Source organism: Eretmochelys imbricata, chromosome 6, assembly GCF_965152235.1.
Source record: "Eretmochelys imbricata isolate rEreImb1 chromosome 6, rEreImb1.hap1, whole genome shotgun sequence".
In the NCBI taxonomy this organism is placed as follows: Eukaryota; Metazoa; Chordata; order Testudines; family Cheloniidae; genus Eretmochelys; species Eretmochelys imbricata.
In genome coordinates this window covers 66,343,784-66,366,722 of record NC_135577.1, presented here as the reverse complement: position 1 = coordinate 66,366,722, position 22,939 = coordinate 66,343,784, and the positions used below count along the sequence as shown (strand labels likewise).

Here is a 22,939-nt window from a genome sequence, read left to right as displayed (position 1 = left end):
AATAATTTCCCACGTGGAACCGTATCAAATGCCTTACTGAATCAAGGTAAATTAGATCCACTGCATTTCCTTTGTCTAAAAAATCTGTTACCTTCTCAAAGAAGGTGATCAGGTTGGTTTGGCACTATCTACCTTTTGTAAAACCATGTTGTATTTTGTCCCAATTACCATTGACCTCAATGTCCTTAACTACTTTCTCCTTCAAAAATTTTTCCAAGACCAAGTAGCTGTTAAACAGAAAAGGCATTTTAGTTTCTAATATGTAAAAAGTGTGTTTCAGAGAGCGAATCAGAAAATGGCTTAAGGATCTCTTGTCCAGCATAGAGGTGCAAAGACAGCTCAAGAAAATGAGAACATAAGACATTTCAGGATAGTGGTACTGAAAGGTAACAAACTGGAAAGCTTACACATCTAGGAGATCCAATACCTGTGGGCAGATCATCAGTTCGTGTAGATCATTGCCATACCTTCACAACGGAGCTATGGAAATTTATACCAGGTGAGAATCTGCACCCGTGATTTCTTTGCAGAGATTAGCTTTCTGCCAGAGGAAGGGAAGAAAATACACAAGTTTTGGTGGATGTAATATATCTACCAAGCATCCACAGAAAGTTATGCCCAAGACTGATCTCTGCAAGGAAGTTGCCAAGAGATGGTGGAAGGGGAACAGTGAAAGAGAAGGGGCAGCCCCATTCCCTTCCCCACAAGGTAGCAAACTTTGGTAGGGAAATGGGGCAGATGATGACACCATAATGTAAGAATCCAGCACTCAACTGTTTTGCTGGTCAAAAAAGAGCAGCAGCTATAGAAAAGTATGGTCTAAGATTCCAATGTTTTGACTGATTGCATCAAGAGCGGCATTTAGAGGCGGACGAATGAATACTTCCCACCATGTCAATTTGTATCACTGAGTTTGTGAGGTAGAATACTACCTACTAGTCAACAACTATGGGCATGAAACCATCTGCTTTGAATACTGAACAAACATTTTTCTAGGCCACCTTGAAGTCAAATGGATACGTTTTTGCATTAATGCCCAAACACTTAACTCTGAACCTTCTCAGTTGTTTTACCTTATTTTATTTCTCAGAGCTATGACATTATCTGGGAGAACATTAAAAACATGATGTTTCTGCGTTCCTACATGGTCCACTTAATTGTAATATACCTAGGTTTTTACAGCTAGAGACCATTATCTTAATCTAGTCTGATTTCCTGCATAAACACAAGCCATAGGACTTCAAGTGGTAATGTGGGCATCAAAACCAGAAGCCTGAAGTATTTATGCTGAAAGTCTAACTTTCATAATTTAGATGGCTGTTATGAAGTTTTTTGTACACTTGACTTTCTAGGTGGGATAAATCCTAAGGAAAGATACTGAGAATTTGCAGAACACGCTACTATTTTCTTGGTGGTATTGAAGGTGTTTTGGATTAAGTTCATATACATCACTATTCTCATGCTTGTTCCAAGTCACATTTAACACAAAACTATGTTTTAGGTATCCAAATTTTAGTTACATTCTGTACAGCCGAGAGTTACATCCTATAGGTCCCTCTAGCAGTAGCGTATGAAGTTTCCACTGCGGTGCACAGAAAATAGCGTATATTACCTTCTTTGAAGATCAGAAGTTACTCATTGCTACCTGTGTAACAATAAATTCAAACATGTCTATGAAGTACATTCAAGAAATAAATTGCTAGTTTAACTGGAAATCAGATTTGATCAAGTAGGATCCAGACTGGCATACAACAAATGCTAAATATATGTAAATGCTGAAGTCAGCAATGAATCCAGCAAACAGCTAAGAAATGTGAGAAGTGTCCTACTGCTTGTGATGGTTCTCTTATAGAAAAGTATACTTGGAACCTATCTATGTCAGGCAAAAAGGTATTTCAATCAAACAGTTGCACGAGTGTTGCCAATACAAGACATTCAAATACTGTGCTTCCATTATCCACCATTTCAGATATTTCAAAATAATTGTCTGTTGATTTTTTCGTGACACTTGAGACTGTCTTTATTTCAGATCAAGCCAAGATGATTCAGTCCTAGACAATTTTTTCCCCAGTGCAGGTGGAAAATAAAACATTTGGCTGCACTTTTTTTTAAAACCATTTTTAAGTATCCCACAATACAATGGTGGTTTTTTTTTTGTTTTGGGGGGAGGTTTTTTTTTGGGGGGGTGGAGGGGGAGAGGGAAATCAAGCACTCTGTACCTTCCATCATTCAGCCCTGGGGAAAACTAGGTAAAATACCTAGTATTCTGTAATTGGTATTCTAAGGGGAAGTTTCCCTGGGGTAACAGGAAAACTCTTAGCAGTAAATAATACCCAACACCTGTAGTAAGCAACTAGGGTGTTCTCCTCACTGTCAACAGCCACTACTTTGAGTCAGGCAAGTTTGTGCTAGTTACACATGCCTCAATTCCTTCTATGACTACTCCAGCAAAAGCCTATAAGGCTGTCACCTGCCCAAAGGCTGATCGGCGGACCCCACTCAGGATCTGTAGCAATAAAGTACAATCGCATACGGGGTGGGCAATAATTTTTGCAGGGGGGCCACGCTATGAATTTTGGTAAGTCATCACGGGCCACACATTTCTACTATATTAACGGAGGGGGTGTGGGGTCTGGGAGGAAGTTTGGGTGCAGGAGGGAGCTCCAAGCTGGTGCAGTGTGTTGGGGTGCATGAGAGGGTGAGGAGTTTGGGCTCTGGGAGGGAGTTTGATGCAGAAGGGGGCTCCAGGCTGGGGCAGGGGATTGGGGTGCAGGAGGGGGCAGAGGAGGCTGGACAGAAATGTTAGATGCGCCAGACCCAGCCCACGGGCCGTATTTTGACCACCCCTGAATCAGATCAAGGTGTCACAGATCCACTGCTCATTGGGCACCCAAGATTGAACACAATGCTAGGTAGCTTCAGGAGAAGATCAAAAGGCTAAGATTCAGTACAATAGGTCTTGCACAACAATAGTTTCTCTAGGGACATACAAAGCACCTGTAAGGAGCAGGATTATCCTGGTACATAAGCCTTCCAGTGAAAAGGCTCAGATTGTCCACCTTTGCCAGAAGAGCATAGAGAGTACCAGAAAGCAGGCGTTAACTGCTAACTTATTGGTAGAAGAGGGAGTTTCCACACAAGGTACACTACTGTGCTTTCCAACTGTGTTAAGCTTTTGCTCTTGCATATAGTGGTATATGTGGGAAATATTTATTCTGAGCCCAGTGGCTAGCATTCATAGACATTGCCATTTTGGTTTTTGGGCTAGAAATAGCACCAGTGAAAGCAAAAGTTCCCTCACAGGGCAGGAGGAAATATAGTTTAGGCTAATGACAAACCCCCTCAATACTAAACTTGCTTACTCTGCAGTCATATTCCCACTTCTGCTCCTACCATTGACACCATGAAGTGTTAAATGGCTACTTATGAGATTGGAAGTTTCTGAACTACTCCACTTCATTTGTTGCCTCTTACTGCAGGTAGGTCTAAGGGATAAGTGAGCTCTACCAAGTCAAAGTAGTTTCAAGGCATTGCTGCACACCAGATTTTTACTTTTATTATATACCAAGCCCCTCTGCCCCCAAAAACTGTGTTAAAAGAACATTAAGGCTGAGAAGTTAGACACTCAATAGTTAAGAGGCTCAGGAACTAAGGCTGCCATTGCAACATTAATTCAGCTGCCAGGTGCATATGCATTATGATAGTTTTCCTATGTGACATCAGGCAAATATGTTTGGCAGAACAAAGAATGAAACAGCTTTTCTGGGTCCTAAAGCAATGCCTTGAACATTGCCTCTTATCTGTTCTTGTAACTCTGCCTAAATCACAATCCATCCTGTGCAGTGAATGAGGCAGGAGTCCTGTAGAACAAATAGTTATGTTATAGGCAATTAGAGACTATCCTACTGAATATACACAAGGAGGCCAAATTAAGGTTGCACAGGTAACCAAATTCTGGCATTTCTTAACTTCAGAGGGCTTGACTTAGCAAGCAGAACAGTCTTTTAAACAGCTTTATGTACATCATTTCCAATGAAGAACCCAAAAAAATCATCATGTGGAACTGTATTAACCTCCACATTGAATAAAATAATAAAAAAAAACTTGGTAGCAGTAGACTGTTACATCTGTGGACAAGACACTAGAGGTGAGGTATGGCTGAAGTGACACAGTGCTATCATCTTAAATTATCAGTTACACTGCAGAGGAACATTGGGAATCATGAATTGTGTTATTGGCTTAGGAGGGGAATGTTGCCTAATGATTACAGACAGCAAAACAGGCATGTATATTTGACACATTCAGCCTGAAAAGGCACTGAGACTTGGGTTGCCCATATTAGAGATGGGATTCTAGTTGCAGCTCACAAAAACAGGGTAATGGTGCCGATTTACTATAGACCAATAAATTAGACAAGGAAATAGGATGAGCAGCTCCTTAAACACCCTCTGTACTGTGTAGGAAAAATACCCTGCATTATCATGGGGGATTTCAGTCCAGGGAGGATAAAATTAGAGTTAAAGGATTTCTTAAACTACACACATTTCTCTCTCTAAAAACAGAACTCTTTAAAATTAAATTTGCAATTATAAGAAGTTTAGGCCTTGATATAGGTTGTTATAATCTATTAAAATTTAAATAGATAAAAACATGATGTAATGAGTCCATGAGTCCTCAAATTTTGATAAGCCCATGGTCTGCTTTTTTTAGTTATACAAAGAATTGGGGGGGGGGGATATGTTTGTGATGTCAACTCAAGCATTAATACAATTTTATGTACTACATTATCGATAGCGTGTTCAGTCTTTACAATTTAGCAAATGCTGGTACTGTATTTTCTTTTTCCAGATGCAAGTACTTACAGTTTCTGTTGTGCACAAAGGCTTTTTTGCCTTACTTTTGGTTTCAATTTAGTTAGCAGAAGCAGAGAGAATATTTTCTTCACTTGGACTATTTCATTCAAAATTGAGAAACCAATATGGAATGAAAGCAGGAAAGCTTGTTTTCCCTGGCAAATCTATGATTAAAAACCATTTGGAAAGGGATGAGATCTAATTCTAATAAAGTTGAAAAAAGAAGCCAGATTGACAGAGGTATTTAGATGGAGATAGGTACCTAAACAGATTTCCAAAAACACTTTGGATTGTTTCTAGTCACTGTGGGCCAGATTTTCAAAGGTAGACAGATTCCTAGAGGGATTTTCAAAAGCACTTTGATTATGCGCTAAGCTCCCATTGATTTCAAAGGGCTTTTGAAAATCCCTCTAGGCCAGGAGTGGGCAAACTTTGTACATCTGGGTATGGAAATTGTATGGCAGGCCATGAATGCTCACAAAATAGGGTTGGGGTGCCTGGGGAGGTGGGGAGCGTGAGGGCTCTGGCTGGGGGTGTGAGCTCCAGGGTGGGGTCAAAAATGAGGAGTTCAGAGTGTGGGAGGGGGCTCCAGGCTGGGGCAGGAGGGGTGGGGTGAGGGCTGGGAGTATGGGCTCTGGGAATGAGGGTGCTCTGGGCTGGAACCGAGGGGTTCAGAGGCCGGGAGGGGGATCAAGGCTGGGGGAGGGGGTTGGGGCACGGAGGGGGATGAGGGCTCCAGCTGGGGGTGCAGGCTCTGGGGTGGTGCTGGGGATGTGGGGATGAACAGTTTGTGATACAGGAGGGTACTCCAGGCTGGGACCGAGGGGTTGAGAGGGTGGGAGGGGTGTCAGGGGTGGGGCAGGGGGTTGGTGCGCGGGGGGGTGGCTCAGGGGTACAGGTTCTGGGTGTCGCTTACCTCAAGCTGCTCCCAGAAGCAGCAGCATGTCCCCCTCTGGCTCCTATGCGGAGGAGTGGCCAGACAGCCCTACTGCGCACTGCCCCGTCCATGGGCACCCCCTCTGCAGCTCCCATTGCCCATGGTTCCTTGCCAATGGGAGCTGTGGGGCAGCACTTGGAGCAGGGCAACATGCGGAGCAGAGCCCCCTGCCCGCCCCATGCGTAGGAGCCGGAGAGGGGACATGCCGCTGCTTCTGAGCGCCGCACGTTGCGGTCCTTGACCCTGCTCCCTGGCTGGAGTTTCTGGAGCAGGGCAAGCCACAGACCCCACTCCCCAGCTGGAGCTTGAGGGCTCGATTCAAGTGGCTCGTGGGCCGGATGCGGCCCATGGCCCGTAGTTTGCCCTCTCCTGCTCTTGACACCTGTCTACCTTTGAAATCTGGCCCATAGTGATCAGAAGCAATCCATCAATTCACTAACTATTTAATATTTCCTTTGTTTAATAAATCAGTTTTAAATGCAAAACATGTTTTGCTAAATTTTTCTTATGTATCCAGCATATTTAAGGTAGTTTTATTTCACTAATGAAAAGTTCACTAAAGCAAGTTTTTAAAATGCTATTGCTGTGTATTTTTAATTGAGTTTTTCCAGACAAACGTAACTGGACATAAATCAAAAGTAAAAACTAATCAAGTCAAGAAATGCGTCAGTCACCATTTTCTAACCCAAATGTAAAAAAATCAAGCATCTGAAGTGTATGTTAAGACAACTCCTTAAACAAACGTATATAGATACAGTGTACCTTCCCTTCTAGAAAGAAGCAGTACAAATGTCGTGTAAAGGCTAAATTTGTTTGCAAACGTTGATACCAACCACTGAGAATTAAGCCTTTAGGAAGGTAACTAAAAAGCCCAAATGCAAAGCAAGATTACTTTTTAAATTATTCAAATCAAGGTTTCCTTCCTGCTGATTTAAATCAAGATTAACAATGGTGAATTTAAGTAGCTGATTAAGATCAATCCACCCTATTTCAATCTAACGGTCATACACTAGAGGTCTCATGTTATGATGTGTAAAACAACATTGGAGTTCCTTAGATTTATACATGAAAGCTTTTTAAAAAACAAAATTACTTCAAGCGGATTGCAATTCTATACTAGACCATATTATGATGGAAAGATTAAACTACCAAATTAAATTGATGGCTGCCTAGGTTCAAGAGATCAAACTAATTTCATTTGCTATGTCAAATAGAAATACATATTTGGTGTTTTAAAAAAATGCATGTTTCCAAAGCTGAAAATACATGAGCAAAACCAAATGGGAGGACATATTTAAACGTAAGATTGTAAATAACTTTGAATTGTTTAAACATGCTCTATTACATTCAAAAAAATGAAAGAAGGCTTCGTTCACTAAAATCCAAGGGGAAATGAAGGCATCAATTAAAAAAAATCAATACACAGCAAGTGAAGCAACAGACACTGTAGACAATTGATAAGGGAAGCTGAAGGTTACCACTAAAAAATTCAGTGGTCAGTAGAATTAAGCATAGTAAGAAGGAATTCTTTAAATATGTCAGGAACAAACAAAATCCTAGCAATTGAATAGGTTTGACGTGAGACATGGATGTTGAAGTTATTAGTGATGAAGCAGAAGAATTAAATACTTCTGTTCTGTATTCAAAAAAGCAGGATGATGTATTCATATCTCACAGTGCTAATGAAATACTTTATTCCATCAGTAACTAGGGAAGATGTTAAACAGCACTATTAAACATTTTTAAATCTGCAAGACTGATAACTCATACCCAAGATTATTAAAAGAAGTGGCTGAGGAGCTGTTTGAACTCTCTCATCTATTAATGTTGATTTTTAGAAATTTTTGGAACACTGGGGAAGTACCAGAAGACTGAAAAAAGGTAATATCAGAGAGAGTTAACAGGATGATCTTGGTAACTACAAGCCAAGTACCCTAAAAATGAACTTGGACAAAATCATGTAAAGACTGATATGGGATGTAAATCAGTAAAGAATTAGAAGATGGTAGCATAATTAATGTTTTTATGGAAAATACAGCTAAAACAAACCTGGATTTTTTTAGGACATCACAAATCTGATTGCGAAAGTATCTGTGTTAATATAATTAGATTTCTGTAAGGCATTAGAATTAGTCCCTCATGACTTTCTGATAAAAAAAATTAGTATTATACAAAGTCAATGTTGCCCACAGTAAATTAAGAGCAAATTGATGAAAGATCACAAAAAGTAACCGTAAATGGGGAATCTTCAACCAATAAAGTGTTTCTATTGGGGTCCCACAAGTATCTGTTCTCAGCCCAATGCTATTCAGTAACTATCAGTGACCTAGAAGAATTATAAAATCATGCCTAGCAAAAGCTGCAGATCACTTAAAGTGGAGGAGTGTCCAATCATTATGGGACACATCAGTTATACAGACGAAACTGAACCACTTCATAAAATGGGTTTTTAATACAGCCAAATCAAGCTCACACACCTAGGAACAAAAAGAACGTATGTCACACTTACAAGATGGTAGACTATCCTGGAAAGCAGTAACTCCAAAAAGGACTTTGGGGTCACAGTAGATAACCAACTGAATATCAGCTTCCAGTACAATGCCAGAACTAAGAGGGTAAACAGGAAGTGTATTACCTTTGTATATGGTTACTAGTGAGACCACTACGGAAATGGTGTGGCCAATTCTGGAGTCCACACTTCAAAAAGAATCTGCGGAAATCTGCAAGGATTCAGAAAAGAGCTACAAGAACAATCTGAGGACTAAAACACATACCTTATAATGAGTGACTCAAAAAACTTATGCCCAAATAAATTTGTTAGTCTCTAAGGTGCCACAAGGACTCCTCGTTATTTTTGCTGATACAGACTAACCCGGCTACCACTCTGAAACCTGTCAAGAAGGTCAGTCTACTTAGAAAGAAAAGTTAAGAGGAGACTATCAGTCCACAAGTACCTACATGGGGAAGAGACTTCTGCTAAAACAGTTCTTTAATCTAGTATGAAAAAAAAGAGACATAACCAGAGCCAAAGGTTGAAAGCTGAATCTAGACAAATTCAGACTAGAAATAAAGGTGCAAATTTTAAACAGTTAAAGTAATTAGCCATTGGAACAACCCATCTAGGGAAGTGGTGGATCCTCCATCACTTGAAGTCTTTGAATAAAGACTGAATGTCATTCTAAAAGAAATGCTATAGTTCAAACAACTTAAGGGCTTGATGCAGAAATTATTGGATGAGGTTCCTTGGGCTGCGTTATAGAGGGTCAGACAAGATGATCTGGCAGTAAGAATCCATTAAAATATTCCTTGAGATGCAGTTACTGTGAGTGATACGGAGTGGAGGAAAACACACAAAAAAGAGAACGATGGAAGTCAAGGAGAAAGCAGTAGATGCTTATTAGGCGGCTGGACATGGAAGCTTGTCCCAGCTCATGAAATCAATGGAGAAATAAAAACTTGAGACATATAGCAAGGCACAGAAGCCTAGCATTGCCTTCTAACAGCTTGAGACAAGAATGTTTTAGCCCACTAAGATATGCCCTTCACACTCCTCTCCAGATGTCCTCCTAACCCACCAGCCCTGAACTGAGTTCAGGTGTACTATGTAGCTCTCCACAACTAGAGCACATACTGTACAAATTTGATCACTTTCTCCCAAATATTCTTCTTGTTCATCCAAGCAGCCTATTCAGAGCATTAGGGATCTATGCCAGAAAACAGGCATTTTGGCAGGAACAGCAAATGGAAGGACTTCCCACGTTAAAATCTTATACTGTACAGCTCACCGCAGTTAAGTACCAAGGAGTCAATCCCTCTTGGTTTGGTATGCACTGTCTTCATAAAGGGCCTGCAAATTGGCAGCATATTTCTACTATCAATGTACCACCTCTTCCACAAACTGAAGGTGATTAGTGTTCACATGAAAATTAAGATCAGTCATCTTTAGAGACAGTGTATTGTATCCATCCTTGTTTGCACATCAGAAACCATTCAAACAAACAAAAAACACTTACACTAAAGTAGTTTGACTGTAGTGATAAAAACCAAAGTGAACTTAAACTAAGAAGAGTGCAGTAATGGTCAGAACAGTGAATACATACATAGGCCCTTTTATTAATCAGATCTGTTCCCAGTAGGTATTAAAATCAAGAACTGCTTACTACTTTGGTGACAAGGGTGTTTTTACTATGTTATAACCATGTTAACCTTGAACTATTTGTGAAAGAAAAAGCTGGATTCTTTCCTGACTCAGATTGCTTCATTAGGTGATTTGTTAAGTTCCAGAACTCATTACTGATGACTAGGGCTCGGTGTCTGTCACGGAGGTCGTGGAAAGTCATGGATTCCCCGACTTTCCACAAGCTCCATGACTTCTGAAGCCGACCCTGGAGACCGCTTGAGCAGTGGTCCTGGGGACGGCGGGAGCAGCCACAGCTCAGCGGCCCCCGGCAGCACTCCCAGCAGCAGCCAGAGCAACTGTTGCTCAGCCCCATTCCCCCCCACACTCCCCAGATCAGCAGACCCCTCAGGCACACCCCCAAGTAGAGATCCCCCTCTGGAGGCTCCCCAGATAAGATTTAGTCAGGGGTATTTATAGTACAAGTCATGGACAGGTCATGGGGCCGTGAATTTCCGTTTATTGTCCGTGATGTCTCCATGAATTTTAATAAAAATACTCATGACTAAATCGTAGCATACTAATGATAGATAAGCTAGAAAGAACCCAATTTGACTTGCAGATTTCACACTAAAGGCAACTAAACAGGACCATATATATATATATATTACAAACCAAATGAAATTTGATCAAGAATCACAGACCCTAATGCCAGTTTCACAATAATTTTTCAGAAACTAAATGTACTTTAAGTTATAAAGCTCGCTTCTAAACTAAAGGCAGTAAAGGGATAGTATGAGTTGTGTTTAGTCTTCCAGATAGACTTTAAACAAATTCCACCTAACAAGATGAAATATTCGCTACCTTTTATGATTTAAGCAAACTTAATACTTGCTCTAATAAAGGTAACTTAATTACAATTTCTTACAACTTAATTACAACTGTTTATACAGGCTGCATCTACCTACACACTTGAAGTTTTATAGTTTTCATGACTTTCATTAACAGGATCCAGATATCAGAGATGAAATCCAAATTTAAAGGAAACTAGAAGTCAGACTGAAATAACCAGCAACTATACAGAGGTCCTGAAAATTCTTATTTCTGGTCCATTCAATTTCCACAATCAAGTGACAAGAGTCAACCTTCTGGTTTAAGATAGCCAGTTTGGCAAAATGACTCACGAAAGTTCAGAAGCTGAAACAGAGATGATTGATTGATACTGATGAAATCCTCATTATGAAAAAAAACAGAATGGTACATCCCTATGTTCACTTTGTCTGCAACCGATAAGTCAAGTTTACATCTCATGTTCCATCAGTAATCCAAGCAATTTTAAACAGCAAGAGGAAGCTACATTCCCCTTATTGTCACTGGAAGGACTGGGTTGGCTCATAATAATGAGAAAAAAAACTAATCCTGATGAAAATAACTTTGCTCAACCACCTTGGTAACAATGCTAATGCAAAAAAATCAAACTCCTATAAAGAATTTATGAAGTAACTAAACTGTCATGAGAAAAAGCAATTCAAGACACAAGGGCAGATTTAAAAAAAAAAAAAAAAAGTTTAGTGCCAAACCATGCTAGACAATTCCAATTAACAGGCACAGAAGGGTTATTCTTACAATTTCAAGTAGCACAAAGTCTTAAAAAAGCTTTATAATTTAACGTAGGATTTTTTAAATTTGTTTTGAGAGCAATCGTGAAGCAGGTCTAATCTCAGTTACAATGATATAACCCAAAGACACAGTTTTGGTAAAAAAAAAACAAAAAACAAAGAATATTAACAATGGATTCTATAATATTTCATTACATGCCCTTACACACAGTCCCAAAAGTTGTGTGTCCTCTAAAACACAGAACTTCCATGGGGAAACTTTTCTTTTGTCTCCAGTAAAACTAAAACCAAAACAGGATGAAGAACTGAAGCATAGTTTAAGTCAAAGAGCAAGTAATCATGGATACCAAATTTAGTAGCAACATGTGGTAATGTTACCTCTGGTAGCTTTTTTACTTACCTCCACCAGCTGATTCTTGCTCTTCCCCTTCGGGAAACATAGCTTGGCTTGGTAAGCTATTCCTAGAACGAGTGACTGACTCTAAATGTGAAGCCCTTCCCAATAGAGATAGCTCATCTAGCACCTCTCCCTCTTTGGCTTCCAAATCTGATTTTGAAGTGGTTAATTGTTTTATGTTACCTGGTGCCATTAAGCTATTTGGGTTATTTAAACAGGCTACAGTACCACTGTCCAGACTTAATACTCTGGCACGACTCTTCACACTGTTAGTGCTAGAAGTTCGACGTGTTGAACGTTTTTTGCTAATTCCTTCAGAGCCTAAATGGGCTTTGTGGGTGTTCAAGTCTGTGCCTCCTCTTTCTTTAACGTATTTGGTCTTTAGAGCATTGTACTTGCCCTCAGGAGACTGGCATGAATGGGAAGTGGTGCTGGAAGAGCTATCACTGCTGAACTGGTGGGCTGACTGCATGCTTGAGGTCCTGCTCAAGTCACTCTGATCACTGGAGTCCTCATCATGACAAAACACAGCGCTTTGGGGTTTGGTTCCAGACACGCCTCGAAAGGAAACATATTCCCTATGCCGGCTTGAGTCAAAACTACTAGCCCGTTTTTTTCCTGTCCGTCTCCTGCTCGATTTATGAACAGAAGCTGTCCGGTGGAGTAAGTTAGAGGATTTAGGTCTTACATCTCCTTCCTTTTGTTTACCACCTGTTTCTTTACAAGTTCTTGAATCAACTAAGGCAGCCAATTTCTCACTCTGATCATCTCTTGTTTCAGCAGCCTTCCCAGGTGGCCTGTCTATTTGTGTAGTTAGTTCATTGGCATGCGGGTTCTTATTGGCTTCTTCTGAAGCAGAGGCACTAAGACCCCTTTGACTGTGTATATCATCGGATGTGTTAGAATCCTTTGCTTCTTGAACACCACTATTAGTGCTCATTTCTACAGCAGTCCTTTCACTACTAGACCTTTTATCCGTAGCAGAGCTACTGTCATCCTCCGAGTCAGTACAGCAGTCCTTTTTCTTGCTGTTCTCTCTCTCTTCTCTAGGAGACTCCTCATGCTCTGACAACACATTTTCTACATGAGTTGAACTGGTCTGCTCACTTTTGTAGCTACTGATGGTACTGTTAGTGTCACGATCAATTCCACTGCAATAGCTTTCTGTTGAACCACTACTCCTACCACTCAGGCTTCTCAGACTGTCCACGCTTTTGTCTGCTTTCAAAGATTTGCTCTTCCCACTCTTGGCCAGCTGTTGGGGGCTACTACTTTTCAGGATGTCATCTAACTGAAAGACTCCTGAAATACAAGAGTTCTCAGCTAAGGAGTCTTTGGATCCACAATGGGGTTTGGAAGCTTCTAACTCACTGACTGGATCTAGTCCTCGTCTTTGTTGATAGAGAGGGAAGTCATTTAGAGAAGCATCTGGAAAAGCAACAGCAGAGCTAGAGGTCCTTGGCACACCTCGTGGTCTGTGATCTTTTCTATAGGAGTGGGAATGCAAGGGTACAAGAGAAGCCACTTCAGTGTCACATGCACTAGACAGAGACTGATCCACATGGTGGTTGTTAGGGAGGCACACTTTATCACTGTTGTCCCTTGGCAAATCCTGTCCAGAGGATAATGAAGGCTGGATGGAGACAAAGGAGTCATTGGAGATCAGATGAAGAATCTTCTGATCAGCTGCCAAATCTGCGTAAGTGTACATTTGAAAATATTAAAGTCAGCAAGACATACAGCTTTGCTTTTCTACTACCAGGTTACAAAAGAAACAGTTCAGTAAAGAGTTAGTTAGTTTCTATGACAGTAATAAATAAGTTTTACAGGTCCAGTTAGCTAGACTGCAACATTTCAGGTTCTGGGAGACTTGCTGAGCAGTAAGTTCGTAGACAATGCCAGCAAAAACATAAATATCGCTGCAGCACTTGTGTGAGAGTTAAACATGGGCTACATTACCAAACACTAAGAAGTAACATAGGACTGTGTCAAGAAAGAGCACAGTTGTACATCATTTGTACTGAGATTTATACATCTTCAGTACTTCAACAGAACAGCATTATTAAACATTATGTCCCATCACACCTTATTATTGAAGGTCAAAAAAGCAATTCCTCTTCGTTAGTGATCTTTGTTACATATTTAATGTTCTTTGATGCAGTATGTGCATCAAGTCCCTTTTTCTGTAAAAAAGGATCAGATCTGCTCCTTTGTAGGAAAATACAGTAAATGTGACTACATTCACACAATCTTATATAAATTAAAAAAGTGATCAGAACAGTCACTGCAATAAGACCCCATGACTGAAGTGACTTAAGTAGATCCAAAAGATATACAGAAAAACCCATCGAGTGCAATAGTTTCCTACCATAGACTATAAAATGCTATTAACAAATCTGCATGCACTGGCAGCGAACAGCTGGATCACACTCCACCTGAAGGGAAAGTTATTAGAATTCTTCTAAACTGCAGTGTTGACTCCCAGATTTAGGTAAACAAGTAGTTACTACTTATTCAAAATTGAACTGCAGCTCTACTCTGGAAAATGGTGACGTCAAAAGTGTATCAACAACTGTAGTATCACATGCACTAAAATTACAATTATTTACATTATATTTACAGAAAGATTTTGCCTTCTGCCTGCCTTGCAGAAAGCATCAAGAGTGAAGCTCTTTTTCTTCTTGTGCATTACCACCAATATAGAAGGCCTGGAGGCCAAATTAGGCCAACACAGTTACCACCCCTCATTGTTTACAGTGGGTTCCTACAAGTGTAACTTAGTAGATCTGACTATGCACAAGAAGGAGCGGAAGCCAGATGACTCTTAGCTAGCACTGCTAAGCTGGAGTAGAAAGCCTGAAACTTACTTGTCAGTGAGGCAAATAGTCGTGACTCTGAATACACAGGGAACCTAGCTACTGGGTAAGATGGTGCAATTTATACTTAGCCATTACTTAGGTGCACTCCTCTGAAATATGACGAAGAGAAGTCATCATGAAAAAAATTCTCTAGGCTGCAAATTTATATTAAGCTTCACATCTAACAAGATTCTTTCATGGAGTTATAAACCCATGAAAACAGGTTTAAAAATAAAACTACTGACAACCACAGAATATAAATTAACATGCAATGAAAGGATACATGATCACACATTTTCAGGCATCACAGTAATAGTTCCTCACACATACTGCTGCAACATGCAGTTTCTGATCCTGCAAGCATTTTGCTGTAAATATGCCATCAAATACAAAAACCCACTCCAAAAATCTTACTAACCTTTTGTAATTTGTACCCAACTACACCAGCGTCATGCCTTTTAGAGGGTTTTCAGTGGCAAGGGGCCAGAATGTACAGCATACATCCAATACCTTTTGGACGATGCCAAAAAATTGAGCATGCATCCAAAGGGTGAACTTCAGAGGATGCACACTGCATATCCCAAGGGCTTACTGTAATTAAGAAAAGAAGAAACTCCAAGACACCATGTTTTTGGTTCCAGCTAAATAATAAATGAGTTATCCACATTCTTTCCAGCAGTATCAATAGTGACACAACATGAGCTTCATGTAACAGACCCTGACATTTAACTGAAGTGTTAGGTTTTTTTGTATGACCAACAATGAGGTTTTGAGTTGTTCTAAACTGACTTTTATTAAAGTGACATTAGGCGAACTGAATAGCCCCAGTGAAGTGCATATCGATATAGAAGTTTTATGGCAATCATGGACCATAATGCCAGATTAAAGCACAATAAACCAGAAGTCTCACCTTGTTCTTCACTCCCTTCTTTACAAAGGCTACAACTCCGGCCAAGACTTAAACTGATATCATCAGAAGTCTTCGCAGTGTCAGTATCTCCTGTATATCGTAAAAAGCATATTAGTGCTCAAAATATTAACTTTTAAATCTATTGAGGGTACACTTTAAATAAAAATATTTCTCTTACAAGTAAGACGCTAAACATAACAAGATTCAAAATTTGCACTAAGACCTCAGCTTAGTCACTTTGCTTGAAAATGTTTTGACTACCATAATTAAGTAACATAAGATTACTGTAATAGAAAGGAATTGAAGAAAAGTGTCTACTTTATCAGTTAGTTTTACTTTGTATATAAGCAGGTTCTCCTTTTCATTGTGTGGGTCTTCAATATAGCAAGTGGGAAGGGAAAAGATATTCTTACAGAGAGAAAAAGGAAAATGCAAGCCTGATGAAAATTTAGTTTTGCTCAGAGGTGAATAGCTGAAGCGACTTTTTAAAATTTTTTTTACTAGATTTTAAATTTACAATATCCCTTAAAATAAGCTTGACATGCAACTTCACAAAACAGCAATCATGTCAATTCTCTAATAGAAGACGGAGCATATGAGGAGTTTGCCAGGTAATGCAGTAAGCTAGGTTAATCATGCTAGCTTGACTGTGTTTTGCAGACAGTAAGTTATTTGTTTTTAACAGTTGTTTTTTTTTAAATAAACCTACAATAAGAAATGTTGCCTATTTTTGAAAGCAACATTCTGATTAATGAAGACTAGCAGAAACAAAATGCTATGACTTTCCTTGAGCCTTGTTTACATTAGGGTTTTTAGCCACTGGAATGAAGCATACACACAACACACTGGTATAAACTGTGACTTACACTGCTGCAGCTTCCCCAGTTTGAAGCCATGTTAATCTGCACTGGTACAAGACAGTTTACACCTTTTTTTTTTTTTAAACACAAATAAATTGGTCAGTCTCTAAGGTGCCACTAGTACTCCTTTTCTTTTTGCGAATACAGACTAACACGGCTGCTACTCTGAAACCAGTTTACACCAGTGTACAGCTTCTCTATCAGAATTTTGCACAAATACAGCCACACTAGTGGCTAAAAACTATGGAAGGGTGAACAGAACCATGAAGAGGATAAAAATGTACACAGATTGACTAGCAAGGCAGGGAAGAAAACCAGTTATTTCCTTATTTACATTAAAAAGTTGCACATTTAAGGAGGCCACCTTCCATTTTGCCTGTTACAAATAATCTTTTCCACTAAAATGCATTTTAAAATAGTTATTCTGGACAATACTACTTCTCTCCTTATTTGTTGGATCCTTAGCATCCAGTAATATCACATTAAAGTATTGGTCCACCGGCTGCAATGGCTGCAGGGGAAGTAATAAATGAGTACTTAAAAGGATAGGGAGCGAGAGAGAGGAGAAAAAAGTCAGGTAAGCACCTTTCTGGGACATGTATAAGTATAGATACCTTTCAGGAAGTGAGACAACATGGATTTCTATGCTTTCCTTTCCCAGTGAAGTTTTAAAAAGTTTCTCTGCACTTGTAATTACAACGCCCAAAGAATTAAGAATTTGTCCAGTCAGCACGCAGTGTACTCACTCACCCCTATAACAATGGCAGGCTGAAAGATAAAGATGGTGGAAAGGATTTGGAAACATCACATCGACACCGACTTGAAATGCTCCTGCAAAGCAATATTAAGGATAGGCAGAATCTTACCTTTGATGGTTGCTGTTGTTCCAAGACGAGATAATCCTGATCCAATCTGGAAACAGGGCATATTAAAAAAAGGAGGAAAAGAAGAGTAAGCCTTTTCCAAGTTACATGGCACCTGCTGTTTCATAGCGTGGCAATGTGTGTACATTATTTACCTATACACATAAGGGAGATTTTAGGTGCCAAAAATTGGGCACCTAACAATCCTTTGTGTCTTCACAACTGTCTGTGAATGATAAGCCATCTCATCTATTAAAGAGTTAACACTAAGGCTCTACCTAATTTGCAATATTATGGATCCCTCAATATTAGGCTTCATTGCAATTTTAAGCTTACTTTGCACAGTCCACAATTTTGCATATATTTTGAGGTTTGCAACACATACTTTTTCTCCATTAATACAGTAGAACCCCATTTATATGAGCTGATAGGGGCTGTGGCTCCTGATGTCAACCCCAGGCATTAATGACAGTAAAATAGTTCAAGCAAAATGTCTGGTTATGAAAAAAAATATTCATAACAATACTTGAGTGTTTATATTGCTCCAGCAAATTTTTTTTAGAACAAATAGGTCTTCTCTGGCTTTTTCAAATTACCGCAATTAATAAAGGTCCATTATTACTTTTTCCATGATTTTCCATTTCTTGTCTGCAACTCAGCTGCAATTACTTGACAATCATTCCACAATTCAAGTAGGGCCTTAGTTATTACCAAGTGGCATTCTTTTCTTTATAGCAATTGGAAGTAGAGACTTCAGTCTTTTTAAATATGCAGACTTTAACCTGACAGCTTCCCTTTAAATTATCCAATATTGAAATAAACCACAACAACATTGTTGCCAGGCTGACTAGCGCCAGGCTATAGGTGCCTATAGAGATGAAGCCTATAATGGTCCAAGAAAAAAAAATTGATATTGAAATATTTGTCCCTATTTCCTTTAACCTGTTTAAAATAATAATCAGAGACATACTGGTGATGAGGATCCAGCTATGCAATACTGGGAGTCTATATTGTCCGAGTTATACAAGACAGCTTTGGACAATTGGTGATCATGACTACACTATTAAAGCATAAATCTCTCTGACAAGCTGCATGGCTATAACTGATTGTATAGATGAAATCTTAATAAGTTATGCTGAAATCCCAAAAGCATATCCAGTATCAGAACACAACTCATTTACTCAATCAGCTTTGTTCCTGGCAACTACTTCTGCAGCATACAATTAATAATAAATCTGAAAAGTATTACTATAGTGCCTAAGAAATCAAATCACAGACCAGGATCCCATTGTGCTAGGTGCTGTACAAAACAGAACAGAGTCCCTGTCCCAGAGAGATTACAATTTAAGCATTTTTTAAAAATGTTTTTATTTTTTTAAAGATGGAGGATACACATTAATTCTAGCTTTGTGCTCTGGACGGTACAGTAACAATAGCATGCGTTTATTCAGCTGTGAGAAAAATTAAGAACCCAGATTCATAAACTATTCAATTTTTATGCATGAAGGGCTTCAGTACTCCTAAAGTGATGAAACCCTTTGAAAACACAGAGCTGACCCTCTTGGTTGGTTTTGCTGCTACACTCCCAAGCCACTTCCCAGGTTCCTCATCCACCACTGACACAGAATCCTTCAAAAACAGACCAGCAGCAACGAATACCTCCTACTGTGTTCTGACAATGTGAAGTTATTTTAGCCTGCAGATTAGCAGGCTCTCTTTTTGCTGTTGCCCCCACTCGCTCAGGTGGTTATCCCACTCTCCACCACATTACACCCTTTCCCTTTATGAAAAGGATTTAAGAACAAAGTTAAAATGGCTGATTTCCAGCAAAGGGGTGGCAGGAGAAACCAAAGTCCGAAACACCTCACCCTAAGAAAAATCTGTAACAGATTTGAATTTGCTTGATAAATCTTGCAGAGCAGTAGCTGTTTAATAGCTAGAGCTTGTGTTCTTATTATGTTAAGAACTTTTAGCTTTCTTCACATATTTTGCTTCAAATTATCTCCATTAAGTACATAACTTAAGAAAACAAATACATTCAAGATACAAGTTTTACTGCACAAAGCCAAAACATGCTTTTGTCTTTGCATCACTTTTGCAACCAACCACCAGTTAAAAAAGCAAGACTTGCTTAATTTCTAAAGAAAGCTGGATACATTTCTTTACCTTCAAGCATTAAAACTAACATTTTATTTCAGAATGCTCTCTTTATGAACTATGTCTTCACTTTACATGAAAGCTGCAGGAGGGTATATAATCCACTTTTTTGAACAATTCAGTGGAGTCGAAGTTTACCTCATTAGTTCTATTAAAAAGCCATACAAGCATGCAGACAAATTCTGCTTCCTCACTCAACACTAGAGCTGAATGAATAACTGTTTTTTTCCAGTTTGGTGACTGACACGAAAAATCCAGAAAAATATTCAGTTAATTTTGAACTGGAAGTGTTTTTAGGGTTTGGGTTTTTTTTAAAAAAAACAAAAAGCCAAAACAAAGATGGTTCAAGACAAATGAAACAAGATGTTATTTAGAATCAACATTTCATTTCAAAACAAACTTCCAAAACTGTTCCTTTGAAAGTGTAAAAATGGAACAGATTTCCCAAAAAAATTTCAGCTGAAACTATTCATTAAATTCAGCAACTCAAATCTGCAAATAGTTTCAGCGTCCCAAAAAATGTATTTGTTGTGAACTTCCTATCCACTGAAAATTTTTTGTCGAGCTCCACTCAGCACTACGGAAGGGAAGAGGTCAAATACATAGCGATAGTATTATACTTTCAGTTAAAATAGTCATTAACACATTAGTCTGAAAAAAAGAGAGAAGCCACAGGAATTTACTTGCTATAAGCATTTCCACTATTCTGCTCATGATTTACTGGTTTGAAAAGGAAACTATCAAGGTTGACAGGCTGAAACTTGAAAATGGAAGAAGAGATGGAAAGAATATAGAGCAGAAAGCAAAAAGGAGTGGCAGCTGAAAACAAAGGGATTATGTAAAGCACCATCCTTACTTCATCTTCATGAAGAAAGGAGGTAGGTCATACTGCCACAATCCAGCTATTTTCTCCTGTAAATCTTGCTGCCTTCAAGTGCTTTGCTGAACAAGCAGAATTGGTACATAAGCACTAGAAAAAGTTAATTCCTCCAATCATTTAAGACATACACAAGGCTCAGGTGTTTACTACCCCTATGCCCAGTTAATATTACAGCTTCCATGATTTGAGAATAGAAGGTCCCAATTTTTCCAGCACAGATGCAGCTTTAATCCATCCTCCTTCTCCATTATGGAGCCAAAGAACACTGTGCGGTTAGCATTAAAACACACAAGAATGGGTCACAAGCAGCAAAAAGCAGCTTGTGCCCTCTCCATGTGCTTTAAACACTACCAGTCATACCAGTGCATCAAAATCACAGAGGAGTGTTTATAAAGCCACAAACTTAAGTTCCCTTCAAACTTGGTCTGCACCTATGGGGGAAGATAGATATAGATGTATATGTGTATATATATAAAACCAACACTGGTTTAAAGAGCCCTCTTGTTATTATAAGAATATATTCCTCCCACAACCCCAAAATACTTGTTCTATTTAAAAGATGAAATGCTAGCAGCAAGTTCTTACAGTCCTGACCTGAGGGGGAGGGAAAGGAAAACAGAAAGCCATGAGACCCACTTTCTGCAAGATAGGTGGACAAGACAGAATGACCAACCTCCTAAAAAGTGAGTTTCCATGTTTAGTGAAGGAAATAATTGTTTGCTGTGAACATACTTCATTTCTGAGTTCCCATATAATGCTATAGAAAATTAGGGCATAATACGATTACATTAAAACTGAAATCTCAAAAATTCACACAACCTTGCCATTTTGGCTACAGCGGCCCAAAATTATAACCCCTCCCCACCCTGCTTCCCCTCAAACCTCCAAAAAACGTAACAGAGGATTAAAGTAACTGGGACACTGACACAGTTCTTCTTGGAATGAGAGAGATTTAGCGTTTCTCCATTCCCACCAGCTTATCTTGCTCTGTTCCCTTTAGCCAACATTTATGACTACTGACCCTGATATGTCAAGAGTAAGGTCTCTCAAAAAAGCCAATTAGCACAATGTGAAATAGCCACACAAGGTAGTAATGGAAAAAACTTCCTAGGAAGAAACTTCCATTCAATTTTCTTAGCAACTTAAATTAAATTTGCCATTTGGGTAACTAAAAAGGTTAATTTAATATGGAAGTGCTAGGTAAGAAATTCCCAAAGAAATGAAGTTGTAGAGCTAATGGAGTAGTAGGAAAGAAAAGACATTTCAACTATTGGTCCTAGGGCACTGAAGAAGTGTTTTACAAAAGAAACTAAAAAAAGAACAGGGTGACAGAACAGACTGTTTAAGTTTTTCTTTCGATGGAAAAAAGGGGGACCGCAAGCTTACTGGGAACAGCAACAAAGACTGCAGTAATGATTAGATAGCAGTAGTTGGATTAGCTTTAATTCCTACCTGGTTGTTTGGGTCTAGAGCAGCATAAGAATTGCGTGAACTGCAGCCAACTGGGGGAGTGGCTTCTCGTATGAACTCAGACATCTCAATCCCTCCACCAGGGTCACTAAAGAAAAAGTAAAAAGACAATACGATGTTTTTAAACCACTATTCCCATTACCTTTACTCATATTTGCTAGTAATCCAAAAGGCACAATGTTTCAGGTCCTGATTTAATACAGGCTATTTGGGTTTGGTGTGGTTTTTTTAAACTTCAAGGTATGTGAACAAATAGATACCAAAGTACATTTTCTACTTCACTTACCATCTGTCATGCTAGGAGGGTTTGGTCACACTGCAATCTGGCTATTTTGGACTTGTGCAAAGGCTCTTGGAGACAATGCAAAGCAGTCCTTGAAGACATTCTAATTTATGCTGGGAACTAGAATGGGCCCCAGCCACCTCCTGAACCTGAGTCTAAGAACTAGGGCCAGAAGATTTCGAGCAGGATAAACTGAATCTTATTTAAACTAAAATTAACAGATTTTTCAGCCAACCTACATAGACCAAAAGCTAGAGCCTTCTGCAATAAAAGTTTATGAAAGGGATAAATAGGCTCCATCTCCAACGATTTAGGAAATACTTGAAAATGGGACCCCATTTTGGTACGGCTCAACAGTGTAAAGTATATAGTAGCAAGTAACTATTCCTTAAACTGAAGCATTCCTGCTAACATGAACAATGGTTGGGCAGATCCAGGAAAGCAAACACTGAATTCTGGCTCACTAACTTAAGTCTTAGCTAAAACAGAGGATATTCCTTAAATGGTTTTAAAATAAATGAAGAGTAAAATAAAGTTAAAAGGAGCATTTCAGTTTAATTACAGTATACATTACCACCGCAACTGTGCTAGTATAATAATGCCTTGCAAAAAATATTCCTATTTTTCCCCCATTGAGTAGCATACTCAGAAATGTTGCATGCATTTAAAATATTAGCAGGCACATTACTTCTTAGTGTGAATTTTCAGATGGGTGGGTTGATCAAAATTGGCACA

The 22,939-nt window shown here is 39.1% G+C and overlaps 1 protein-coding gene across 6 annotated transcripts in view; it reads right to left on the bottom strand.

The window, feature by feature from the left end:
• Window positions 1-22,939, bottom strand: part of PCNX1 (pecanex 1) — a 133,648-nt gene that overhangs the window by 95,455 nt on the left and 15,254 nt on the right. For 3 of the 6 annotated variants that reach the window (XM_077818744.1, XM_077818745.1, XM_077818747.1), the window contains exons 3-7: window positions 21,904-22,009; window positions 17,418-17,463; window positions 17,302-17,319; window positions 15,692-15,781; window positions 11,927-13,618 (exon numbers count right to left, since the gene is read on the bottom strand). In XM_077818744.1, coding sequence (XP_077674870.1) covers window positions 11,927-13,618; window positions 15,692-15,781; window positions 17,302-17,319; window positions 17,418-17,463; window positions 21,904-22,009 — 1,952 coding nt within the window. The other 3 variants (XM_077818746.1, XM_077818748.1, XM_077818749.1) reach the window with 2 other exon arrangements.